General features: G+C 41.2%; 2 protein-coding genes across 3 annotated transcripts in view; one reads left to right on the plus strand and one right to left on the minus strand.

Annotated features, from left to right (window-relative positions):
- Positions 1 to 243: 243 nt before the first annotated feature.
- TAF7L (TATA-box binding protein associated factor 7 like) lies at positions 244 to 13,848 on the plus strand. 2 transcript variants are annotated; one of them, XM_065916528.1, is made up of 12 exons: positions 244 to 309; positions 1,180 to 1,258; positions 2,190 to 2,323; positions 2,951 to 3,077; positions 3,325 to 3,380; positions 5,926 to 5,967; positions 6,832 to 6,904; positions 7,237 to 7,350; positions 7,783 to 7,974; positions 8,173 to 8,285; positions 9,717 to 9,772; positions 13,800 to 13,848. In XM_065916528.1, exons 1-12 carry the CDS (start codon positions 244 to 246, stop codon positions 13,846 to 13,848), a joined length of 1,101 nt encoding a protein of 366 aa, XP_065772600.1. The 2 variants fall into 2 exon arrangements, with proteins under 2 accessions (XP_065772600.1, XP_065772602.1); XM_065916530.1 differs by lacking the exon at positions 7,783 to 7,974.
- A 7,722-nt stretch (positions 13,849 to 21,570) lies between these two features.
- Positions 21,571 to 25,309, minus strand: part of DRP2 (dystrophin related protein 2) — a 43,792-nt gene continuing 40,053 nt past the window's right edge. The window contains exons 21-23 of the mRNA XM_065914996.1: positions 23,464 to 23,701; positions 22,202 to 22,322; positions 21,571 to 21,889 (exon numbers count right to left, since the gene is read on the minus strand). Of these exons, the coding sequence (XP_065771068.1) occupies positions 21,765 to 21,889; positions 22,202 to 22,322; positions 23,464 to 23,701 (484 nt within the window). The 3' untranslated portion in view covers positions 21,571 to 21,764. The remainder of the gene's footprint in view (positions 21,890 to 22,201; positions 22,323 to 23,463; positions 23,702 to 25,309) is intronic.

Raw genomic sequence — 25,309 nt, forward strand, 5'->3', positions numbered from 1 at the left:
GCAAATCTTTGGACACGACTGAAGCAACTTAGTTCACATGCTCGCAAGGTGGCTTTTAGAAATAATCAAGATATATCAAATAAGGTGTTTCAAAGCTCTATACACATCATTCCAGTGAGGGTTATTAGCAAGATAGTGTATAATTTAACCAGTACTACCAGAAGTGGTCGGTAGAGGGAGCAAGAGGACTTTAGTAACTTTCTGTTGGTTTTATTTCTGGTTTGTGAACTCAAAAAAGAAAAGATGAGTAGAAGCCAGGATGAACCTCCTCACGAGCTTGAAAACCAGTTTATACTGCGTCTGCCTATGGTAAGAAACCCTTGTATCTCAGAACAAATATCGTCAGTGCCTAAGTTTTAGCTCTGCTTGGATTCTTAAATATCTCTATTTAAGATAGGCTATAAAACCAAGAACATTTGTTTCCCAGGAGTTGTGTTCTATTGGCAGTACTAGCCCAGCATGTACTCTTTTAAGCAGTATTTCTTTCATCCTGCACATGCCACTTATCTTCCTGGTTGATTTCCTGGCAAACGGGTAGGACGATGATGGACTTAGTCACTTATCACTGATGCTAAGAGCTTTGCTCACTGGACAGCCAAGACAGGATTCTTCTAAAATAGAGTTCTTTTCTGTCACCTCAAAAGGGGAAGTCGAGTGTTCAGCACTGTCTCCTCAGATTCATCACCATGCGAGGCTGTCGAAGCTCACCTCGACATTGTGTTAGGGTTTCTTTCCCCAGTTGATACCTGTGTTCAAGTATTATTTAGTCTAAGAAAGGTATAGTAAGGATGGGCTTCAGAAAGGTATTTCCCCACTTAGGGTTAATTAATATACCCTATAATTAGTCAGACATGACTGAGCGACTGAACAACAACAACAAATATACCCAGTAAACTGCAGCTAAGCCTTCCCTTAGCAACTACAACTGAAGGGTAACAGTGAAAACCAGGAATGTATAGCTAGGAGAAGGTGTTATCTGTAGCTACTAAGAGACAATAGTGAGATTAGAGTCAACCTCTTCCTAACCTGACTTCACAGTGCAAGTGTCACATGGCACTCTTCCTAACGTGTGAGAAGTTTAAGGTTTTATTTAAAGAAGGACTGTCTCTGACATATCTTTCTATTAGCTGCTAAGTTGACAGTTGATCCTTCTGATTTCTCAATTTACCTCCTTTTTAGGAACATGCTTCCACTGTCAGAATGATGATGCATTCTGGACGTTCCTCCATGAAGAATAAACTAAAAATTGACTTATTTTGTAAGTAGTTAATATCCATTCACCATACATTGAACAGTAATTCATTAATGGATTGCTGTGTGTCAAGCATAGTATTAGATGCCCAAGATGTGGCAAAGAATACAATGTGGTCTCTGCCTTGATGAACTCAGAGACGCTTCAGTCACTCCCATCTCTTCTTTTTTAAGAGAAAAGAAAATAGAACTTGCATAAAACTTGAGGTAATTATCATGGTGTGTATAAGAAAGAACTTGGAGGTCAACTGTGGGATTTACGTACTGGTGATTGTCTCCTAGACACAAGTTTTTCTGACTGCCTAGGGGAATAACAAGTGAATTTACTATTTTTTGTTCACAAAAGTGACATATCTTTATCTCTATAGTATTTATTAGATTTTTAAATACAGAGAGGTATGTGAAGAATAAAATTTAAAATGGCCCATAATCCCAGCACTCAGGTAGTGTATGACTGATTGTTTCTCTCTCTCTGGCTATTGTACAGAATTTTACCTTTGTGACTTTAACTAGAGATTATAACTTGAGACTTATTAGTACTATCCTAGAATCAACCCTTCCCTTTGAAAACACCCACATTCAGTGACATGATCGAGTGCTCCTAACAGTGTCCAAATGAATGGATTTGAACGAATGAAGTTGGCCTTTCAAGATGAGAATGAAAGATTTACTGCTTCATTCACTTTTACTTCACAACCATTACCAAGAAACTTAATCTACTTTTGATTGAGTGACATAAACTGGAAAAAAAAGAGCTCCATATACTCCACTTTCTTTGCTCTGGGAAGTTGCTAATTGTGTACCCAATTCTAGCATTATGAGAAATAATGTTTCAATGAAAGACTCGTCTGTCCCACATAAGTCTTCATTATTCAAACCATCAGTTTTAAAAGTACATTGGGAAGATGTGAACCTTAATTTTTTCTACTTTTCTTCAGCTGACACACGTCGTGCAGTTGTTGAGGTAGACAATGTCTCACTAGCTGCTAAGCTGGTTGATTTGCCTTGTGTTATCGGAAGCCTAAAATCTCTGGATAGAAAAACTTTTTATAAAACGGCAGATGTTTCCCAGGTATGGACAAGCTTTCTTAATCTATTCACCCTCATATCCTTTTAGGATTTTCTTTCTCCCTCCTTTTCTTTCTTTCTTTCAATTCTCCTTCCACCTGTTTGTCATTTCTGATTTCCAACTCAATTGCACAGGAATACAATGTCATGTGCTAGTTTGGTGTTTGATCCATCACTTTTCACTACTTAATTTTACAAATAGCTTTTAGAGCCTCCTGTTTGCCATTTACCATTATTTGAAAAGTATGAACATCTGAGATCTTCGTCTGAACTTCCTGCTAACTCTGGAGGTTTACACTGGTTCTTGTTCGTCATCTCTACTGTTGATTTTTTGGTTTTCTTTCTAAAGCAAAATGCTAAGATATATCTCTTTTTTTCAGCCATATTCCTTCTGCAGTGGTAAGCACTCGAGCAAAAAACAAAACAAAACAAAAACCCCTCAGCGTCCATATGTAGTGCTGCTGAGATAGAGAGGGAATGAATATGAGTCTTTGTAATACTTGGTTTTCTGGAAATTCCAAGTAACATTCTCCTTCTGTGCCCCAGGGTTTCTGGTGGTAAGAATGGTCGTGATCCATACTAACTGAAGATTTGTAGCCATGGTCAACTTCTTTGTCTTTGTTAAATGTAGATGCTTGTGTGCACTACTCGTGCTGATGTTCACTCTTCTTCTGAAGAACCAGTAACCTCTACTGATCTTAAAGCAATCAGGAAAACTGAAAAGCAGAGACAGAAAAAATATACCTGGAAGCATGGCAGTAAGTCAACAACAGTCCCTTGCTCATTCTGGCTAACTACATTTATCTGCTGAGTTCTGCTTACTTGTGAGCCAGGGATCTGTTGTCACACTTAGGTATTTGGTTCAGGAGGCATCTAGACACTCTTAAAAGAACAAGTCATGTCATGAGCCTGTAGCTTATAGCGTGCACTTTCTCTGTCCAATTCAGATAGCTATGTGACTAGCATCAATCATATATACATTTCACCACGTTGAATTTATTTCAGTTACTCCGCCACTTAAGAATGTCAGAAGGAGAAGGTTCCGCAAAACAACAAAAAAGGTTTGTGGCATGCAATTTCTGTGTCTTCTGGGTGGACTGGAAGAGAATTATGGGGTGGGGGGAGTGAGACAGTCAGTTGGATATTCATTTGTTCACTCATTTATATGTCCAGTAAACATTTATTGAGTGTGAGCAACAGGCCACGCACTGTGTGCTAACAAATGGAAATATGTAATGAACAAAAACAGACTGGACTCTTGATAAGGCTAGTGTTTAGGAATCTAGATGTGTCATCAATTTGAAACTTCTGCTAATGCTTTCAAACGTTTCCAACTTTTCTTATTTTAAAGTGAACTGAGCCAGAACCTGAGAATTGGGAAATGTGGTTGTATTTCTAACCTTACCTCAGATTTGTAGAACCCTGGGAAAACTACAAGAGTACTATGCCTTGGCTTCTTTTTTAATTAAAATTTTTATTTTGAAATAATTGTAGATTCACATGCAATTGTAAGCAATAAAAAAGAGATACCATGTACTCTTGACCTAGTTTTTCCCATTGTAACTTTTTGCAGAACTATAGTACAATATCACAAACAAGAAAGTGAGATTATCACTATTCACTAATCTTTTTCAAGTTGCTCCAGTTTTACTTGTGCTCCTCTGTATGTGTGTACATGTGTTTGTTGTTGTTGTTTAGTCGCTAAGGCATATCTGACTCTTTGCAACCCCATGGACTGTAGCCTGCCAGGCTTCTCTGTCCAAGGGATTTCCCAGGCAAGAATACTGGAGTAGGTTGCCATTTCCTTTTCCAGAGGATGTTCCCAACCCAGGGATCGAACCTGTGTCTCCTGCATTGACAGGCAGATACTTTACCACTGAGCCTCCAGGGAAGTCCTTGCATGTGTTTAGTTCTATGCAGTTATCCCATGTGTATGTTGGTGTATCTACCTACACCGTCAAGATACCAAACAGTATTGTCACCACCAGGATCCCTCATCTTGCCCTTGAAAGCTACACCCACCTCCCTCCAACCCCCACCACCAGGCTCTAACCCCCGCTAATCACTAATATGTTCTCTATCTCTATAATCTTGTCATTTTAAAAATGTCATATAAGTGGAATCATGCAAAGTATAACATTTGAGACTAGCTTTTTTTTCCACTCAGATTAATTCCCTTAAGGTCCATGCAGACTGTTGCATATATGACTAGTTCCTTCCTTTTTATGGCTGAGTGGTAGGCTGTGTTATGAATGTACCATAGTTTGCTTAATTGTTCACTCATAGAAGAACATCTGGGTTGTTTACAGTTTTTGACTGTTATAAATAAAGCTGCCAAGAGGTTTTTGTGTGAACATAAGTATTCATTTCTTTGGCATAAATATCCAGGAGTATAATTACTGGATATGTTGCATATTTAGTTTTATAAGAAACTATCCATAGCATTTTCCAGAGTGGCTGCACCATTTTACATTAGCACCAGCAATGTTCACACAATCCAATTCTCTCCATTTTCACCAGCATTAGGTGTTGTCACTAGTTTTTAATTTTAGTCATTCTGATAGATGTGTAGTGATCTCACTGTGGTATTTGTTTTTCACTCATGGCTAAAGATGTTGAGCATCTTCTCAGGTACTTGTTTTCCATCTGTATGTCCATTTTAATGAAGTGTCTGTTCATGCCTTTTGTCTGTTTTCTAAATGGATTGTTTTTATTGTTGAGTTTTGAGAAGTTCTTTTTTATATTCTAAATACTAGTTTTCTGCCAGACACGTGGTTTGCAAATATTTTATCCCAGTCTGTAACTTGTCTTTTCAACTTCCTCACAGGGTCTTTCAAAGAGCTAAGGATTTTTGTTTGATGAAGTCCAATTTATTGATTTTTTTTCTTTTAAGGATCTTGTTTTTCATGTCCATTATAAGAAATATTTGTCTAGCCCAGATCCTGAAGATTTCTCCTATTTTTAAAAAAAAGTTTTACATTTAAGTTAGCAATCTATTTTTGTGTTAATTTTTGTACTTGAGGGTTAGTTTAAGATTCTTTTTTTTTCTTTGCATGTCCAAAATCTCCAGCACCGTTTGTTGAAAAGGCTGCTCTTTGTCCATTGTATTGCTTCTGCACCTTTGTCAAAAATAAGTTGGGCAAAAAAAAAAATAAGTTGGGCATATTTGTGTGAGTTTTTGTCCTGGGTTCCCTATTCTGTTCGACTAATCTGTGTGTTGATCACCAATTCCACAATGTAGCTTTGTAATAAGTCTTGGAATTAGGAAGATTTATTATATTTTTTATTCAAGATTATTATAGCCATTCTAGAGCCTGTACCTTTCCATATACATTTTAGAATAAGTTTTTCATGTATTACAGAAAAGTTTGTTGGAATTTTGATAGGAATTGCATTAAACCTATAGATCAGTTTGGGAAGAATTGATAGTTTTACTATGATTAATCTATGAACACAGTTGCCTTGGCTTTATACTGTTAAGTCTAGAGCATCTATTTGTCTACTAAATAGAAAACTACATTAAGAATGGGTCTAGAACTCTTTAAACTTTAGTAAAATAGAACAATTTTAATATAACTTCATCGTTTACTGTGTTCTCTTTCATAGCTTCCTGATTTCAAACAAGTTGAAGAAATGGACCTTTGTGAGGTAGACAAAGCATAATATAACCTTATTGTTTACCTATAGTGGATTTTATTTTGCAGCTTTTAATTTCAAACAAACCCCCAAAATTATCAAGTTTACTTTTGAGACTTCCTTCTCACCTGTAACCCCCACTCCCATACACATAGACTGAATTTGATCCACTGAAAAATGAAGAATTCATTGTTTAATGTTTGACAACTCCTAGAGCAGAAGATGCAATTTGGTCAGTAATCTTGGTATCTTAATATGCTTCTTTTCTGTGATATTTATTTTAAAAAATTTTCTTGGAAGCCAGAGTTCACTTTTACCAGAAGTTTTTTTGCAATTGCTTATTCCCCCTCAAAGTTCTAATTTCTATTTGTGGCATGATGAATTGGTTGCCATGGAGATAATTGTCTAAAACTGGATTTAAGGGAGAATGTGTGGCTAAGGTCCTGTTTTTATAGGAAACTCTCTAATAATAAAGATGTGGGAAAGTAGAATCTGGGAATTTGGGTCTTTACACAAAATTACTTCTAAATAGCAGAAAATCGTAGTTCTTTGCTAGTAAGGGTCAATGCAAATAATTAATAACTGAGACTTAAGGGTGATACTGCTGAGAGAGTCTTTAATATAGAGTTGCAGATTGAAAAGATTAAATGTCTCAAGTAATTGATTGGGAAAAATTAAGCTTGCTGTACAAAAATATAGGCCCTGATCAAAGTTTTCTTCATAAATAGCATTGTTTAAAGTGGAAATTTGATTGGATGTATCTTAAAAGAAGCCTAAATTTTTTAATTCATTCGTATGTAGGAAAAGGCCATTCCTGCAAAACACAGGGTGTTAAATGACATTACTGGTATTCCTTCTTTCCCTACTCTGGTTCAGCACATTGAATCTCCTGAAGTGGAAAAGGAAGTGAAAAGACTGCTGTGTTCAGATGCCGAAGCTGTCAATGCCCGTATCCTTTTATACTAAATATTTCCTGTGCAGTTTGTTCCACCCCAAATGCACTTGGTGACAAGCCCTCATTTCTGGTATTTGTGTGCTGACGTTAATGTATAGAACTTAGAATTTGGGGTAATGTTACTTTCTAGCTAGGAACAGTACATTCATATAATAGAAATCATTTACTTGTGTAATTCAGTATAAAACACTTATCCATACTAGGAATCCAGCTACAAATGGCCTGAAGTTGGACTAAATTAAATAGCACTTTCAGACGGAGAGCCTTTTCCCTTTTAACATTGCCTTCTTTCTTTCTGCCTTTTCCTTGACTTCCTCCCCTTTTAGGGTGGGAGGTCATTGCTGATGTTGATACCAAGGAAATAGAATGTCAAGGCTCCATTCCTAGTTATGCGATAGCCTCAGGAGTGAGTGACTACAAGCAGGGTCATACCTTACCAGGTATGATAATAAAAGCAAAGCAGAAGATTCAGAGAGAACAAGTATTGACTGTGTGTCAGCCTATTCTCCACAGACTCACAGGCCAATCACAAAAAAATGGATGCCTTTACCCTTCTTGCCTCTTATTAGTCCCTCAAGTTAAGGGGTTCTAATATTGGGGTTCTAATATCCCATCCATCACTGCTATTCTAAAATTCCTATGGGCCCTTGGGTTGTCTAAATATTTTGATCATTGAATACATGAATGAATCTTACACTGTTTTGTCTTTTCTGTCCTTGTTTTATAAAGGGAATCATCTTCCTGTGAGAAAAATTATTTATGAAATTCATTGGTTGCCCAGTAAACTTGAGGGGGAGGATAATTGCAGCTGGAGTGGGAGTCATTTGAAAAGCTTCAAATGTTTTCACCTTCCTCTTTTTTAAAACCTTTAGAATATTATGTGCTTCAGGAGATGCGCAATGATTCTAGCAATAACACTGAGGATAATGAGGAGGAGGAGGTGGATGTCTGTGGTGATGAAGAAGAGGAGGAAGATTATTATGACAAGGATATGGAAAGGGAGCTACAGGCCAGGTTCATTGAATCTGGCCAGTATGAGGCAAAGGAGGGAACCAGTTCAATGGGTAAGTTAGAGGGAAAAACAAAAGGGTGGGACAGAGTGGGTGCCAGTATTAAAGACTGACTTTGAACTTGCATTAGATGCAAAGTTAAGTTTGAGAAATTATTGCTCAAATATGTACTGGAGTTTTAGTTGATTTGGACTTTGGTTCACTAGTTTAGGCCTTGTGTAGATACCTGAGGTTTTTGTCTATCTGTGTTAGTTATGGACATTCAGAAGCACACTCAATACACGGAGAAAAAGCTCAATGAGATTCAGCGCAGGGCACAAAGACAGGAGGAGCTCATCAGGAAAGTGGAAAACCTGACACTCAAGGTAAATTCTTGTTGGCTGGTATAAAGATATCTTGATATCTTACTTTCAAAATCCCATCTCTGTGTTTTCCACTCATCTCATCTCTGTGCAGCATTCTAGTTCATTCATGAACCTGAGCAACCTTTTTAGAAATCCCTAATAAAAGATAGCCGTCTTTTGTTTTACCTGAGTGATTTTGTTCATCTTATATAAGCATTTGGGGGAAGGGACCAGCAGACTTAAAATAATAATTGCCAATATTGAACATTTAACTATGTGAAAGGCATACACAGAGCTAAGCATTTTACATGTGTTACTACATTTCATCTTGACATCCCTGTAATACAGGTACTATCACTATTCCCATTTTATAGATAAGAAATTGAAATTAAAAGAAGTTCAGTAATTTGCCAGGGACCACAGTAAGTGGTAGAGCATAGACTGAATCCTATTGCTCTGTACCAAAATGTATTCATTGCAACAAAAGAGAATTAAAGTTAATTTTTAAATTTCATGATGCCTGCTTGAGTAAGAATTAATATCATGCTTGAGTTTTACTAATACAAATTAATGCATATTTTAATGCATATTTTATTAATACACATTTCAGCAAAAGGAAAATTATGTCTAGGCCATGTTTCTTCCCCTTTTATAGTGAAGGAAATTCTGAAGCATTCGGGGAATTTCTTGCCAGATTTCTTTTTCTGTAGAGCTTTTGTCATTGAAGGGGAGAAACTTGATACAGAACTGTACTTATTCAGAGTGTTGTCCTTCAGAATAACCAAGTGAGATAATAGATGTGGACATACTTTGAAAGATACAGATATTGTGATTACTATTGCATGCAGTATTAGTTAAGAATGATAATAGTCTGTCCGAGTGCAGGGGAATGAAAGAGTCAGCAACAAATTCCAGGCCAGCTTTTTTGTTTTGTTTTGGTTTTTTTACTCCTGATTTTATTTTTTATTTTATTTTATTTTTTCATTTATTTTTATTAGTTGGAGGCTAATTACTTTACAATATTGTAGTGGTTTTTGTCATAGGGCAGCTTTTTAAATGGTTCACTACAGTCAAAGGATTTGTGCTAACCTAGAGAAAGGTAACATGGAAGCATTCCAACTGTTTTAGGGCAAGAAAAAAATGTTGTGTAGGGTCAAAAAACCAAATCACATGGCTCTGTAGTTGGAGAGCATAGTTTTTATACTCTAAATCCTTTTTAAAACTTTTTTATTGACGTATAGTTGATTTACAGTGTTGTGCCAGTCTCTGTTTCACAAAGTGTTTCAGTTACACACACATAGACAGTCTTTTTCTAAATCCTTTTTAAATGTCTTTTGTTACAACAGACAGTTTTTTTTTAATTTATCAAATTATTTGCCAGACTCTTTGTCTCTCTTGATTCTCTTTTCCTTTGAGACTCAGCATTCATCATTTATATGATTTGCTTTCCAGAGTCATTTACAGTCTGTGCTGGAGCAGCTTAAGTTACAGGAAGAAGAGAAAACTGAGCAGGTGAGAATGTGTTTTCACATCAACCAGAAAATTATTTGTTTGATACAATAAATTATTTGTTTGATACAAAGAATCCCCCAATCTCATTTCTGGCTGTTCTTTTCATAGAAATAGTAGTGGCCCAAATCTTCTAAATGAAGGTAGCATGTTGAAACAAAGCCTTTGTGAAAATTCACTCATTCAGCAGGTATTAAATGCCTATTAAGTGAAAAGCACTGGATATACACACAGTGTTCAATAAGACAGATACAATACTTGTCCTAATGGAGTGAACAGTCTAGCAGGGAAGATCAACAGTAAACAAATTATAATACAAATATGAAGGTGCAAATAATAAAGAAGAGCTGTGAAGGAGAGTCAGGGGTGTGCTTTGAATAAAGAGAATCCTGAATTAAATTGGGAGGGGGGATCATAATCAGCCTTTCTGGGGAAGTGATATTTAAGCTGAGACCTGAAGGGTAAGTCCAAGCAAAAAGGATAGGAAGAGCTTCTTGGGTGGAGCATATGCCAGGTCCCACATTGGAAAAGAGCTTGGTCTCTTTGAGGACCTCTGAAGAATTTAAAGCAAGGAAGAGACTTTATTTAAAGCAAGGAAGTGACTCAACGTGAGGTTGATGAAGTATGCAGAGGTCATATTGTATGGTCCCTTGCAGGCCATGATAAGGAGGATGGGTTTAGTCTTAAAAATGCAATGGAAAACCTTGGAGAGTTTAAAGCAAGAAAGTCACATTTAATTTAGAAGTTTTAAAGATCCCTTTGGTTATTGATATCTGGAGAATGGATTGTGGGAGGACAGGACTAGAAGCTGAGAGGACAGTTAGGAGACTGTGTTGTAGTCTAATAAAAGATGACAGTAACTTGAAATAAAGAGGTGGAAATGGAGATAGAATAATTATTTTTTCTTTTTTTACTGAAGTATAATTAACTTACAATGTTGTATCAGTTTCAAGTGTACAGCAAAGTGATTCAGTTATATTTGTGTGTATGTGTGTGTATATATATCCATCCATCCATCACGTGCTCAGTCATGTCTGACTCTTTGTGACCCCGTGGACTGTAGCCCGCCAGGTTCCTCTGTCCATGGATTTCCCAGGCAAGAATACTGGACTGGCTTGCCATTTCCTGCTGCATGGGATCTTCTCGACCCAGGGATCTTCTCGACCCAGAGTCTACAGGTAGACTCTACCGCTGGAGCCATCTCTTTTCAGACTCTTTTCCATTATAGGTTATTACAAGATACTGAGTATAGTTCCCTGTGCTATACAGTTGGTCCTTGTTGTTTATCTATTTTATATATAGTAATATATATATAATTTTTATTCTTTACCACAGAACCACCAGGGAATTATATATATTATATAATAATATATATAATTCCCTGGTGGTTCAGTGGTCAAGAATCCACCTGTCAAGCAGGAGATGTGAGTTTGATTCTTGCCTGGGAAATCCCATGGACATTGCAAAAGTCAGACACGACTTAGCTACTAAACAGCAACAAACACGTATATGTTAATCCCAAACTCCTAATTAATCCCTCCCCACTCTTTCTCCTTTGGTAACCATAAATTTGCTTTCTATGTCTGTGGGTCTATTTTGTTTTGTATATAAGTTCATTTGTACCACTTTTTAGATTCCACATATAAGTGATACGATATTTGTCTTTCTCTGGCTTACTAATACTTCACTTAATATGATAATCTCTAGATCCATCCATGTTGCTGAAAATGGCATTATTTCATTCAGAAAGAATATATATTTGTAAAATGCAATAAAATGTTTTATAACTTTTATTGGGATATAAACTCTTGTGCCATACAATTCACCCATTTAAATTGTACAATTCAGTGACTTTTAGTATGTTCACAGAATTGTGCATTCATCACCACAATCAAGTTTACATTTTCATCACCCCCAAAAGAAACTTGTACCCATTAGCAGTCACTTCCCATGTCTTCTGACCCTCCCACACACTCCATACCCATCCCCACCCCTCAGCTCTAGGTAAGCACTAATCTTCTTTCTACTAGCCTACTTTGCCTAGTCTGATTATTTCATATAAAAGGAAATATAAAATACATGGTCTTTGTGTCTGGTTTCTTTCACTTGGCATAATGTTTTTCAATGTTAACCATGTTGTGGAATGTATCAGTACTAGATTCTGTATTATGGCTGAATAATATTCCATTGTACAGATATACAACATTTTGTTTATCCATCAGTTGACACTTGGGTTTTTTCCACCTTTTGGTTATCATGAATAATGCTGCTATGAACATTTATATATGAGAGAATATATTTTAAAGTTAGAATTGATGGGACTCAGGTCAGTTTCTGAGCACTGAAGGAGAAGGGAGCGTTAAGGGCATAGGCTTGATTTCTAACTTGAAAGACCATTATTTAAAGCCCCCAAAGAGTGAGCAGAGTGAAGAGAGAAGAGGGCAGTGTGGGATTAGTGAAGGTCAAGCAGCTGTACAGAAATATATGCTGGTTCTAGCACTATACTGTTAAGAGTAGGATAATGGTTTTAAAGAGACTGGTGGTCTTATTATCAGGATGGACTTAGCATGGGGCTCTTTTTAGTTATTTGTTTTTGGCTGCCCCATGCAGTTTGGGGAATCTTAGTTCCCTGACCAGGCATTGAACCTCAGCAGTGAAAGTGCAGAGTCCTAACCACTGGACCACCAGGGAATTCCCTATCATGGGGCTCTTAAGGTAGTGATGCCATTCCCCCATGTCCATCCGCATACCAACAAGGGCAGGAAAACTCTCATGTTCTTTATATGCCCTTCCCCTCGGCACATCACTCACCCAAGTACTGCTTATATATAACCATGTGAACAGTTAATGCCACGATTGCTTTAACACCCACTAAACATCTTTATTTTCCTCCATATAAGTAATTAATATTGGGGAAGTGCTATTTTCAACATAGAACTATTGCTGTACTCTTTATTCACTTAGAGTCCTTTGTGTGCTGTGTGCTGAGTTGCTCAGTCATGTCTGACTCTTTACGACCCCATTGACTGTAGCCCACCAGGCTCCTCTGTTCATAGGGATTCTCCAGGCCAGAACACTGGAGTGGGTAGCCTTTCCCTTCTCCAGGGGATCTTCCCAACCCAGGGATCAAACCCAGGTCTCCCACATGGCAGGCAGATTCTTTACAAGCTGAGCCACCAGGGAAGCCCTTTGTGTTAGCTCATTTATTCAACACAGATTTAATGGGTGCCTACTTAAAGTTAGGTTCTGCAGGGAACTACAAAATGCTTATGACACAATCTCTGTCTCCAGTTGGGGAGAAGTCCGTAAGAGGTATAGGAATTTAAAGGAATGAGAGCTCACTTATGTCCATGGAGATTAGAGAAAACTTCATAGAGAGATGGTGTTTAGGGCCTTAAGAGGTGGGTAGGGTTTTAATAAGCTTCCCAGGTGGCCCAGTGGTAAAGAAATCAGCCTACCAATGCAAGAGACTGGGGTTCGATCCCTGGGTCGGGAAGATTCCCTGGAGCACAAAATGGCAACCCACTCCAGTATTCTTGCCAGGAACATCCCATGGACAGAGGAGCCTTTGTGTTCATGTGGTCACAAAGAGTCAGACATGACTGAGCAACTGAGCACACAGAAACAGGGTTTAATAAAGAAATAGAGAAAAAAGGCATTCTGTATAGAAAGTAGCATGCACAATGGCTCAGAGGTGGTGATGCCAGGCTTGAGTTTAGATTTTTGGTGTAGTTCATAATAAACCTTAAAAGCTTTTTCACCTGGAGAGTAACTCAGGAAAATTTCTGTGCCAGAAGTATGTAGGAGAAATTGAGGTAGGGAAAGGTTAGAGGAAGATGCAAGTGATAGAAGGATCTGAACTTAAAAGTTGGTTGGCACTGTTCTTTTTAACATTTTAAGGCTAAGTAAGATAACCTTATAAATGCCAAATGAGTCTTTCCATTTGGTTTATATATGTAAATTCTAGATAAAGTAATGGGACTTAAGATTTCAGATGAATTTTTCATGTTTTTTCTCCCTCTCTCTACAACTCATTTATCTACAGGAAAAACAGAACTATTTCCTGAAGAAGTGAGGAGAGTCTTCAACCTGGCACCCAGACCTTCAATTCACCATCCAGACTGAAGTCTAGATAAACTGTGCCTGTTCCTTTTCCTTTCATTGCTTTATGCCAAATCATTTGTATTTGCTTCTCTGAACCTTTTTTTTTTTTTTTGCTAGTTCTGTAGGACCTGAAGACCCAGCTCAACTATGAGACTTGGCTTCTTTTTATAAAGTTTTAAGAATTACTTAAATGCTTCTCTACTATGGTGCCATCAGATAATTTGGCCATGCTTGCCAAAGGGAGACAGTCTTTTACAACTTGAAGGCTATATAGCCAGTCTGCATAGATTTTAGCTTTTCTGCTTGTTTCAAATATTTACTGAAACAGAACAAAGTCAAACCATTTCTGCCAAGTGCTAGAACTTGCCACAGTGAATTTAAGTGCCTACCTGGCAGCAGTTGATACTAAGTTGTGAGGTGTCTTTGTTCAGGCATTAGCAGCTGCTTTCCTGCTCAGGGGACATTTCTTGCTGCCACCATCTTCTTTCCATTGTTAGTATTTTTAGAATTGTGCCTGGTTGTTATTTGGCAGCTATGGGAATAGTTAGAGCAGAGGTGAAATTCTGAGCTGTTATCCTTATGCTGAGTCTCGTCATCCTAACCCCCAGCAGAAAAGCTTAGGAAAAAACAGATACCTGTGACTGTTCCCTGGTAGCCTACTGGTTAGGATTCCAGGCTTTTCACTGGCATGGCCAGGGTTCAGTCCCTCGTCTGGAAACTCCTGCAAGATGCATGGCCCAAACCAAAAACAAATGCCTGTGAAAACATCCTTAAAAACCCTGGGCCAGTTCATTTTTTTCTAGCTGTGTTGAGATTTTCTAGTCTGTGTTTTTAAGCAATAAAATTCTTTAAGTGGATTACTGTTACTTTATTAAAACATTTCCCATGAGAAGTACATTCAAATCCAAAAGGAAACTGGTGAGACAAGCAATACAGTCTGCAGTTAGGAAATGACAAAAGATGCTGTCAGCACTGGGGCATCCTTCTAAAGAGCTCTTAGGATGACTCCTAATGAACTAAGCAAATCGTCTAATATTCACAATACATCATTGAGCTTTTGAGTGAAGGTACAGAGAAGTGATAAAAATGGCAGCTCCAATATTTGCACTGAATTATGTTGTAGTTGAAGGAACACAAGGTTAGAACCCTGGCTCTGCTACCTAACTTGGGCAAGTCCCTACATCTCTTAGAACTTCTGTGTCCTTATGTGGAAATTAAGGTGATAATGCTTATCACCAAGAGGCAGCTGAAGGTTTTCTGGAAGTATCCCAGCTTGACCCAGGTCTGGTCTCAATTGATGAAGTTGGTGCCACTCTAGGAAATGAGCCCCCAAGTTTTCTCTGCCACTTTTAGTGCTCCCATTCCAAGTTGAAAGTAATAAGCCAAGGGCAGAGAAGGGGAAGTCAATATGTATGGGCTGGGCCTGTGCAGAAGGATGAAGATACAAGGAATGCTTGGGGGGAAATGCAGAGAAAATGTGGGACTAAAGGGAAGGAGAAAATGAAACCAAGCTTAGGAGAGAAGTTAGAGGACAGTTTGAAAACCAAGATGATTTTTTTCAGAAACCCAGAATTTAAAAGATGAGAAGAAAGAATAGGGAAAAGGAATTGTCATAGGCAAACGGGGGAAGAGGCAGGATTTGGAAAGAAGGTAGGCCTTTCCAGGTGAAAGATGGCAGAGGACTAGGGCAGAAATATAAACAGTACCCTGGGGACATGACTGAAGAGACTGCGGCCAGAGAGTGCAGCATATATGCCACATGTGGGGCCGTCGTGTGGAAGAAGTAGAAGAGCCCTAGTCTGGCCTCTGTCCGATACTGCACCCCGAGAGCAGCCAGAGCTCTGGTGAAAGGCCATGGGGAAGAAAAGACAAGAGGAAGGAGCAAATTCATGCATCTGTGGTGCCCTTCTGTTCTCTCCAACACCACATCTCCTAACCCTGGGTAACTGCTTCACCACTGTCCTCCAATCCCCACCAAGGTGGCAGCAATAAGCTGCCTTGACTCCCTTCTCACCCCCAACACACACACATGATACATCATGAAATTTTCCTTCTCTATAGCCCAGTGATTCTGACTTGGGTATGTTACAGAACTGCGCTGTCCAATAGGGTATCCACTAGCCACATGCAGCTTTTGAGCACTTGACCTATGGCTAGGCACAATTGAGGTGTGTTTTTCCATGTAGGCAAGGCTCAACTGCAGGAAGCCCCAGGCCTTGGCAGAATGCTCCATGAGCCTCCTGGAACCTGGATAGTCAGTCTCATGGGGATTCGAGACACTCAGATTCCTGTTTGGAGGGAGGCTGTCATGGGGCAGTTTCTCATCTGCCTCCCTCAATCTGGTGAGGCATGGGATTTTTCTGCCTGCCTCCCTTCTCCCCTGTCCTTGCCCCAGAGGGTTCTGCCGCAAGCCATAAAGCTGCTTAGGGGGAGGTGTGGAGTTGCTATTCAGGAACACAGTGTGCCGCCATTCCTGTTGCATGTCATCTGGCCCCTTTTGTTTCAGTGTTATCCTGTGCAACAGGGACAAAGGGAACAGATCCCATTGCTGGCCTTGCTTTTACTGTCTCTTCAGTAATAAAGTGCCTGGCTCTATGTGGGTTTCTAGTTTTTTTACCAGCTGAATTTGTACCCTGCTTGACAATTTCTGAAAGTGTAAGTGAAAGTCGCTCAGTTGTGTCTGACTCTTTGCGACCCCATGGAGTGTAGCCCACCAGGCTCCTCTGTCCATAGGGATTCAGGCAAGAATACTGGAGTGGGTTGTCATGCCCTCCTTCAGGGGATCTTCCCAACCCACAGATCATACCCAGGTCTCCCACATTGCAGGCAGATTCTTTACCTTCTGAGCCACCAGAGAAGCCCAGGAATACTGGAGTGGGTAGCTGTTCCCTTCTCCAGGGGATCTTCCTGATCCAGGAATCAAACTGGGGTCTCCTATATTACAGGCGGATTCTTTGCCAGCTGAGCTACGAGGGAAGCCCCTGACAATTTCTAAGACTTATTAAAAAAATAAAATATGTCAGTAATGGTTTTATACTGATTACATGATGAAATGAAAATATTTTGGATATATTGGGCTATTATTAAAATTAATTTCATTTGGGTTTGTTGGGCCTTTTTTATTATGGCCGCTAGAAAATTTTAAGCTGCATATGTGACTCACATCATTTTTCATGTCAACTTCATTGACAATAAAGTCATAGATTGGTGAGAAAGAAGATTGGTGGTGGGGAAGAGGGACTGACACGGTTTTATTTTACCAGAAAAGGGTATTAAAAAAGAACTCACCACCAATTCACAGGGACATTTAACACAGACATCCCCCCAGAATATATAGCCATAATCTCAGAATAAAGGATAGATTTTTAAATTGAATATATGTAACTTTATGGAAACTCACTGCATTGTCCATATTTTTCTCTTACTGCTTTAGGGTGGTGAAAAATTCCTCAGACTGATGAGGACAGTGTTGAAGAACCATTGCTATAAAGAGCTAATTCCATGAGTGAATAACTAGCTAATTTTTATGGGGCCTTGAGAGGTGACCACTCCAGGTAACAGTGGTAGATGAGGCTAGTGGGGTGTGTCTGTTTTGTCCTGTAGGTTTTGGACTCTTCTGGTGTGTTTTGCAGTGTTCTTGTGGGTTTGTGGCTCCACCCTCTCCTCCCACACCCAAATAAGGGAACGATGTGGAGTGTCAGAGTCAAAGAGCATAACCAGAGGAACCAAAGTAAACAAATACGAATTTATTCTTTTCAAAGCAGAATTTAAGGGAAAGGGGGAAAAGCACCACAGTGAGTGGCAACGTTAACCAATTTGTTCCCAGCCCCGCCTTTTCATCCCAAATTTTTCTAGACTAGTATCTCACCCTTTCTGCTTCCCCGAATACCAAATACCACCTTTATGAGCACCAGCTTTTGTAGCCAGCGAGCAGCATCATAGACTTCAATCTGGCCTCAAGACTGCCCTAAGGACACCAAAGACACTGAGCAGGTACCCCTCCAAATGTGGCAGCTGTGGGAGGAGATGAAGCCTGGGAGCTTAGCCTTGGCCTTGAGCCTTTTGCTCTCCCACAGTCACTGCTTTTTAAAGAACAACAAGGAGCTGAAGTATTCCTTTGTTTTCAGAGCCGGCTTTTGGCAGGAAGGCCCAGAGATAGAGCTGCCCAGCTAAGTAACTAAGTCTCCACAGCCCTAGGGTAAGCTCCCACCTTTCTCCTTCAGAACTGTTCATCTTAGGACAGTTACATTCTTAGTTATCTGTCACTTATGTCAACGGAACTTTGATGACAGTCTTGGCTTGAAATGGTCTCAGAGGCCATGACTCTGTCATTGAGAACGCCTGTTCAAGGAATGCTCTAGCCTGAAGTTGAATATGAAGTCCAGATCCCAAATACACACCGCAAGCATCATAAAGGTATTCCTTAAAATTTATCCGGAAGGAAATCATCACCCAGGACTGGCCTCTGTTTGACCTCAAGGTTTCTCATTACCATGGCCTGCCAGCCCAGCCCCTAAAGTATGACAAACTCAAGCAAGTTGCTCTACAAGGAAATATCTCCAAACTTTGGGCCTTGAAGGAAATGGGCATTTGAGGGCCTTGGTTTCAGCCTTTCCATCCTGGAGGGAAGGATGCATATCCTGGGTTGGACCCTCTCTAGGGAACCATGCAACCAACAGCCAGATGTCCTCCAACCAGTCAGCCTTCCTTAATAATTTCCCAATCAACCTGACTCCACTCTGCTCTCACTGGAAGCAGAGGCACCCTCCTAATAGCTTTTTGGCCTCTGTCAGATTCTGTCAAGAATATATCACCTATCAATCCTAACTGTTCCCCATACTATATGACCACAACCCCAGCAAACACTCACTTTCCTTACCACTGATGCTAATCCCACAAGTCAGAGGTTTTCATTAGGCCGCCTATCCAGCAACCTCCTTCACCACCCTTCCAGTACGGAGCCATAAACTACGCAGCATCACACACTATACCTCTGGGAGATAAGACACACAACAGACGGCCTAACACACAACACATCTCAGGAAATATCACCTTCATCTGAATTCACAGTGCCCAAAGATCTGTTTACTTCACTGTGGGCAAACTGTGAAGTAGTGTGGGCAAACTATGCTGCAGTGACTATCACTGGACCCTTGAGCCATATACTCACCTCAGGCATCAAGGTAAACACAGGACCACAAAGTGTCAGGGACCCTGTTACTGAGAATTCAACTCTTGACCTGCTGCTTCAGTCCACCTATAACACAAATCCTACATAACGAGATCTACATCTTCTCTACCATGACCCACTGCAGTTGTCATAGGCCCTCAAGAGCCCAAGATCTCTCAGGCGTAGTGGAGATTATGGAAAAAGATTTTGCAGAACTTTCCTAGTAAGATTATTTCATAACATGTGCTTTCTTCAGGCTTTGGCAGGTATATGCCTCAAAGATCCTGAGCTCTCAGTCCTATAGAAAATTTCTCCTATCCTTAATGTGCTCAGTTGCTCAGTCGTGTCTGACTCCTTGAACTACAGACCCTGTGGACTGTATAGCCCACTAGGCTTCTCTGTCCATGGAATTCTCCAGAAAAGAATACTGGAGTGGGTTGCCATTCCCGTCTCCAGGGTATTTTCCCAACCCAGGGATCGAACCTGGGTCTTCTGCATTGCAGGTGGATTCTTTACTGTCTAAGCTACCAGGGAAGCCCCTACCTATAACCTAGGCTCCTACAAATATAGGTCCCCTGCCAAGCCTGCTAACTGATGTCCAGGCTCTTTGTTTGATGCCTACCTGCCATCTGCTCACCAGTTCTCCTGCCCTGAGACCTCATGAGCACTAAGGCAATTGTCATGATAAAGTATGACACCCTGAACCTGTGGCTCAGTGCCCCCTTGGTGATTCTACAAGGAGGCAATCCTAGGTTTCTGGACCAAAGCCACTGCCTTCCATGCCCTGCAGTAGATAAATCTAGTTTCCCAGCAGATCTACCCACTAGCTACTGCTTGATTATAAGAGAGGACTCCAACCATCTCACACCCTTCTAAACTTGGTGGCAATTTCTACTTTCTTTAAAGCCCTGAGCCAGACTTAGAAATTGGAAGGGGCAAGAGGATGTACTCTGTGTCTTAGCCTGGCTATTTGTTTCTCCCTTTATGCACAGGGTGGGTAGAGCTTGGATTTGCTCTATTTTGGCCCCTGAACCATTATTCAGAGAAGCCCAGAAAAATTCACCCCAGGATCAGGTCTTCAGGGAACAAGATTTAGAATGAATGAAAAGAACAGAGTGACTCTTCCTGTTAGATTCCTCTGTGGCCACAGGCTTTCTGTTGCTTTGGTCTTGAGGATGGCTCACCTTAAATATGAATGGAGAGACATCCTAAATGAGCAGCCAGGAGGCATTTTATCTGTCCATCCAGAGGCTGGGACTAACAAAGAGCAAGGCAGAACATTAATACTTCAAGAGGTATTAGAATTTAATGTGTGAATGAGTCTGGGGTAGTACTGATGTACAGTAGATATGAAGGATGGCTAAGTATCTATATAAACTTAGGCAAATTAAGTCGGTTGCAGGATTCTAAGTTATAAAGTTCATTTTGACAGAAATCTGCCTAAATGAGCCCTGACTCTGTTCAAAGTTCCCAAGCCTGCTCCCCCAATGCCCCCCCACTCCCACTATCTACTCTGAACAGTTTCTGGACAAAGGAATCATGGTATGTGTTGCCTAGGAAGAGTTAGATAAAATTGCCTAAGCAAATTTATCCAGAAATCTGCCTAACAAATTTGAGGATTGGGTTCATTTTCCAGAGTTAGAAAGAAAGGTTTTATGCAAAGGAAGGTCTTGCTGTTGTCTGTGTGGAAAGTGGTCAACTTGCTGATCTGAAGCCTGTGGATCCTAGGAAAGGGCTGCTATTAAGGGTGGACTATTGCATCTGCTTTCTGATTAGCTGAGGGATATCAGCCACCTCATCTGATTCAACTTAAGAGAAAGAAGGTTCAAAGCCGTCAAGGGTGTGGGACAGTCAAACTCATCTGGTATAGAGGGTGGCTTTCCTTTCCTCCCCCAAGGAGAAGACCCCCTTGCTGAGAAGCTGCCAGCCCTCCCCCAGGGCTGTGAGGGCTGACTCAGAAGAGTTGGTCTCTCAGAATGCTGAGCCTTTCAGGAAAGAGGAGGATCCGGGGAAAATATCTAAGCCCCTACATATTTCTTTACTGTTCCCAAAGTAAGGTGAAAATAGGAACCTGAATGAACTGTTCCCCCTTGAGAAAGGTCTGCCAGGAACTGAGGCAGAAGAAACTGAAGATATTCACAGAGGAAACAACATCTAGGTAGCATCAGAAGGACTAGAGCTATACCCTCGAGCTGAAGTTACATGACACACATTGCCCAGATTTTTCAGGGGTTTGGGGGGTGGGAGTGTCTTCAGGCTACCCCTTCACCTCCCCTGTGTTGGGTCAGAGAGTAGGGCTAAGTTCTGTATATTCATAATGCTGGAGCCCTGTGGTCATTAGGTACCCTCCATCTCCATCATTCCATGGAGAATAGAAAGGAACCAATGGGCACTGCTTCATTCTACAAGGCAACCCATCTGAATGGCTTCCAAGTGCCATCAGCCTGGGCTGCAACAGAAGCGTACTAAAGGGACTAATCTCAAACTTGAAGTAAAGGGCACCTTTCTAGAGTCAGAGGAATCATGCCTCTCCCTCCCCCAACCCCCCTACCCCCACCTCTCATACCACCAAATCTCTGCTGCTGCCCAGAGCACAAATAACTCCAGCTGAGGAGAGTGGGGCCAGTGGGGACTGAGAAGGTTGGATGAAGTCTGAGGAAAGCCTTTGGCCAGAACCAGGAGAGGACCATGGCCTATAGGATGGGGCTCTGGTTCCCTCAAGAGGCCAGCAGTGTGTTGGCAGTCACATCAGAACTTCGTACACTGGGGAAAGCGTGGCGGAGCTTCTCCATGATGTCCTCCAAGCAGAGGCTGACATCTTGGCTCTTCAATCCCACATCATCTGAATTGGAAAAGAGAGATTTGGGAATACAACTAGAGATCCCCTTATGAGGTCAAGGGGCCGAGGTAGGATGCTGCCTGCTGAAAGATAAACCTATAGCATGCCCATCTTCCCAGCATGATGCCTAGGTATGTATGAGGTAATCAATATACATTTGTAGATTAAAGAAATGAATGAATCAGTCAATAATCCAATCATCCCTGACCCTAAGCTCAAAGACATGAGGAGGAACAAGTCCCAACCCTAGTAGAACCTTGGGCAGGAGACCTGGGGCAAGACAAAGCCATGGAGGAAGGGGTTGAGGGAACTCACCTGCAGCTTCAGTGTCTGGAGTAGTCTGTCCTTTCTCTTGGGGGTGACTGCTTTCTGACTGCTGTGGAGAGGAAGCCAGAGACGAGCCTGCAGAGCCATTGCCATTGGATTCGATAGGTGGCTGGCAAGAGGTAAGGCATAACTTAAGTGACTTCGCCTTCCTGACCTTACTTTGACAGACTCTTGAGCTTAGAAAGGTCCTTAGAGACCTCATGCCCATCTCTTTGCCCTAAAACCTGAAGAAGTTTTTGATGGTGCCCCAGTCAGTGGCTTCTCCTTACAGGAAACTTCTTAGAATATTTAATTACTAAATACCTTCTTCCTTCAACACCAGGTATCAAAGGCTCCCAGTTCTTATAAGGATGGCACTGCCCCCAGAAGATCTCTTGCTTGTCACTTCAGCTATAATTAAACTATTTAGAACCCAATTCCATCTGGAAATATAGAGTTGCACCCCTGATCCTTGGTTTATGACATAATACCATTTGTTAAGACCTCCAGAAATTGATCCAGAGGCCATCTCTTGGAAGATCCAGTGTGTATTCCCTAGGATGGATAATGACAATAGGTAATATTTATGAAGTGTTTACTATATTTCTGGCATCATGCTAAATTCAATAAATGTATTATCTCATTAGATTTTTACCACAATTCCATGAAGTTGGTATATTTCTATCCCTGTCTTACAGATGAGGAAACAGGCTTAGGGAGGCTAAGGAAGTTGCCTAACATTCCAAGGCCACTAACTGGCAGAACCATATTCAATTCCAGGGCTGTTGAACTCCTGAACCACACTACATCCTATACACTCCCTCTCAAAGAGGAAAGGGATAAAAAGTAACAAGTGATCTGTCCACAGCTAAAATCTTTCTTTTGCCAAGCATGCCCAAATTTGCTTCTTTCCAGCAGACATCAAAGTAGCAAAATCAACCTTTTGGATGGTTCTTTGAACTTGTTCTTTCAATACCAGATTCAAATGGGGGTTGGGGACAATGGCTTTTGGGGCCCCCAAAAGCCCTCCCTCTGCCCGAGGCCCCACGGTGACTTGAGAGTAACACAGAAGGATGGAGTGGAAGCTCAGTGCAAGAAAATTGGCTGAGTGCTGTGATATAGTGGCTCCTTCATTACCCCATCTTTTCTGATTGCCAGCTCAGTGCTCTTTAGAAAGTCTTCCCCCCCCCCCAAAAAAAAAACATAGAAAGTCTTCCCAGCCCTCCTGTGTCCAGAGGCTGCTCTGGTTCTTCCCCTGGCCCCAGACCCACCTGTAGGAGCAGCTCCCTTAAGCGCTGCAGCTGGGACTCCAGTTGCTTGTTGTGGTCTTCAAGAATCTGCATGCGAGTCTCCAGGCGGCTCTTGTGCTGCCGAAGGATCCGGGCCTCAGCCAGCAGTTCCTCATTGCAGTGGTCCTGTGCCACCTCGGCAGAGCCCTCAGTCAGGGGGGGTACCTCAGCAGCCTCCTCATGCTGCCACTTCAGGCGCCTCAGCTCTCCCTGGAGAATCCTGCCAAGGATGGAGAAGCCAAGGTTGAACGTCCTCATGGGGTATTGACTGTCCAGGGCCCAGTGTTCCTTCAGAGCCAGGTGTGAACAATCCCTTTGCATTCCCATTCCCACCCCCACTCCAGCCGTGCTCTTGCCTGAATGGCCATATCCATTTCCTCTCCAGCGTGTGTGTCATTTACTCTGCTGTTCTTAGGCTGCAGCACAGAGAGCTGATATTTAGTATAACAAATTTCCCAGCACTTTGATGTGCTGCTTTGGGGATTAATTCTGACCTTAAAGCCAGGCAGAAACACATTCTGCAAATAAATGAGGCATTAGAGTCGCTGACTCACCTACTCCACTTTTAGATTTTTAGATTCCAGGGGAAGACATAACATAAACAAAAGATCACCCATCTTTCCTCTTATTTCTGCCACCTTCCTCTTTGGACCACTTTAAACACCCATGTTGGGTCATCAAGGAAACAGATTCCAAAGAGATGGTCTCCTTTGGGGGATATTACTTTTTTTCCCCCCTTTTTTGCAATAGAATCATTCTCTCTCCAGTGCTTCCCAGGGCCTCCCCACCCTTGCTCTAGCACAGCACTTCTCAAAATATCCATAAGGAAAAACCAGGGGGATTTTTCAATCCACTGTGGATCAGTGTTTGGTCTGAATGCATATGGCTAGTACACTGGTCATGCCACACAGCACTTGTCACACAAAGTTCAGCAATACTCAAACTGGTCTACATCCTATTCAATGAAGACAAGTCCACTCATTATATGCTTGGATATCATGGCAATGTCAAATTGCAATTAAAGTTTCTAAAAGCTTACTCTGTATTTATGTATTTATCTTGTCTAGAGCCAGTAACAGATACTTTGCAAACAGGCACTGTTCTAAGGACTAGTGACTCCAGACACAGTCTGTTAGGCCAGTGGCATGGGCAACTTCTAGGTTAGAAGAGCAGAAACTGAGGCCTCACCCCAGACCTGCAAATCAGAACCTGCATTTCACTGAGCTTCCCAAGTGACCCGTATGCACACTAATGTTTGAGAAGCACTGTTCCGGGGGGTGCTATTTATTCTAGGACACACCCCCAAAGTGACTTAGATGCTCTTCAGACTCCTGCTGCCCTCTGTGCTTTAGAGAGATCAATGTCATCCCCGTAATCTTCACCTTCGCTCTTCCAGTCCTCACACACTTTATGCAATATCATCCTCCTCTTACCACTTTCACTAAGTGATAAGGATTTCTTTCCATTTCCAACAACTGAAAGTTCCTTGAGGGCAGAGACAAGCAGCATCTCTTCTGTATTCTCTGTGTTTGCATTCTCTCTGCCGGCATCTCCTGGGTACTTGGAGATACTCAGCTTGAGTTAAAAGGATTCAAATAATTATTAGTATTGTGTGTGTTTTGTTTGCTCAGTTGTGTCTGACTCTTTGCAACCCCATGGACTGTAGCCCACCAGGCTTCTCTGTCCATGGGATTCTCCAGGTAAGAATACTGGACTGGGGTGCAATGCCCTCCTCCAGGGGATCTTCCCAACCCAGGGATTGAATGCACATCTCCCATGTTGCAGGCAGATTCTTTACCATCTGAGCCACCAGAGAAGCCCAAGAATA

Source organism: Muntiacus reevesi, chromosome X, assembly GCF_963930625.1.
Source record: "Muntiacus reevesi chromosome X, mMunRee1.1, whole genome shotgun sequence".
Classification (NCBI taxonomy): domain Eukaryota; kingdom Metazoa; phylum Chordata; class Mammalia; order Artiodactyla; family Cervidae; genus Muntiacus; species Muntiacus reevesi.

Excerpts from the sequence above, each read along its gene's own strand:
- TAF7L (XM_065916528.1), top strand. The coding sequence starts at position 244 with ATGAGTAGAAGCCAGGATGAACCTCCTCACGAGCTTGAAAACCAGTTT. Across the intron at positions 1,259-2,189 it reads ACTAAAAATTGACTTATTTT|CTGACACACGTCGTGCAGTT; the intron begins GTAAGTAGTTAA and ends ACTTTTCTTCAG. Across the intron at positions 9,773-13,799 it reads CAGGAAGAAGAGAAAACTGA|ACAACTCATTTATCTACAGG; the intron begins GCAGGTGAGAAT and ends CTCCCTCTCTCT.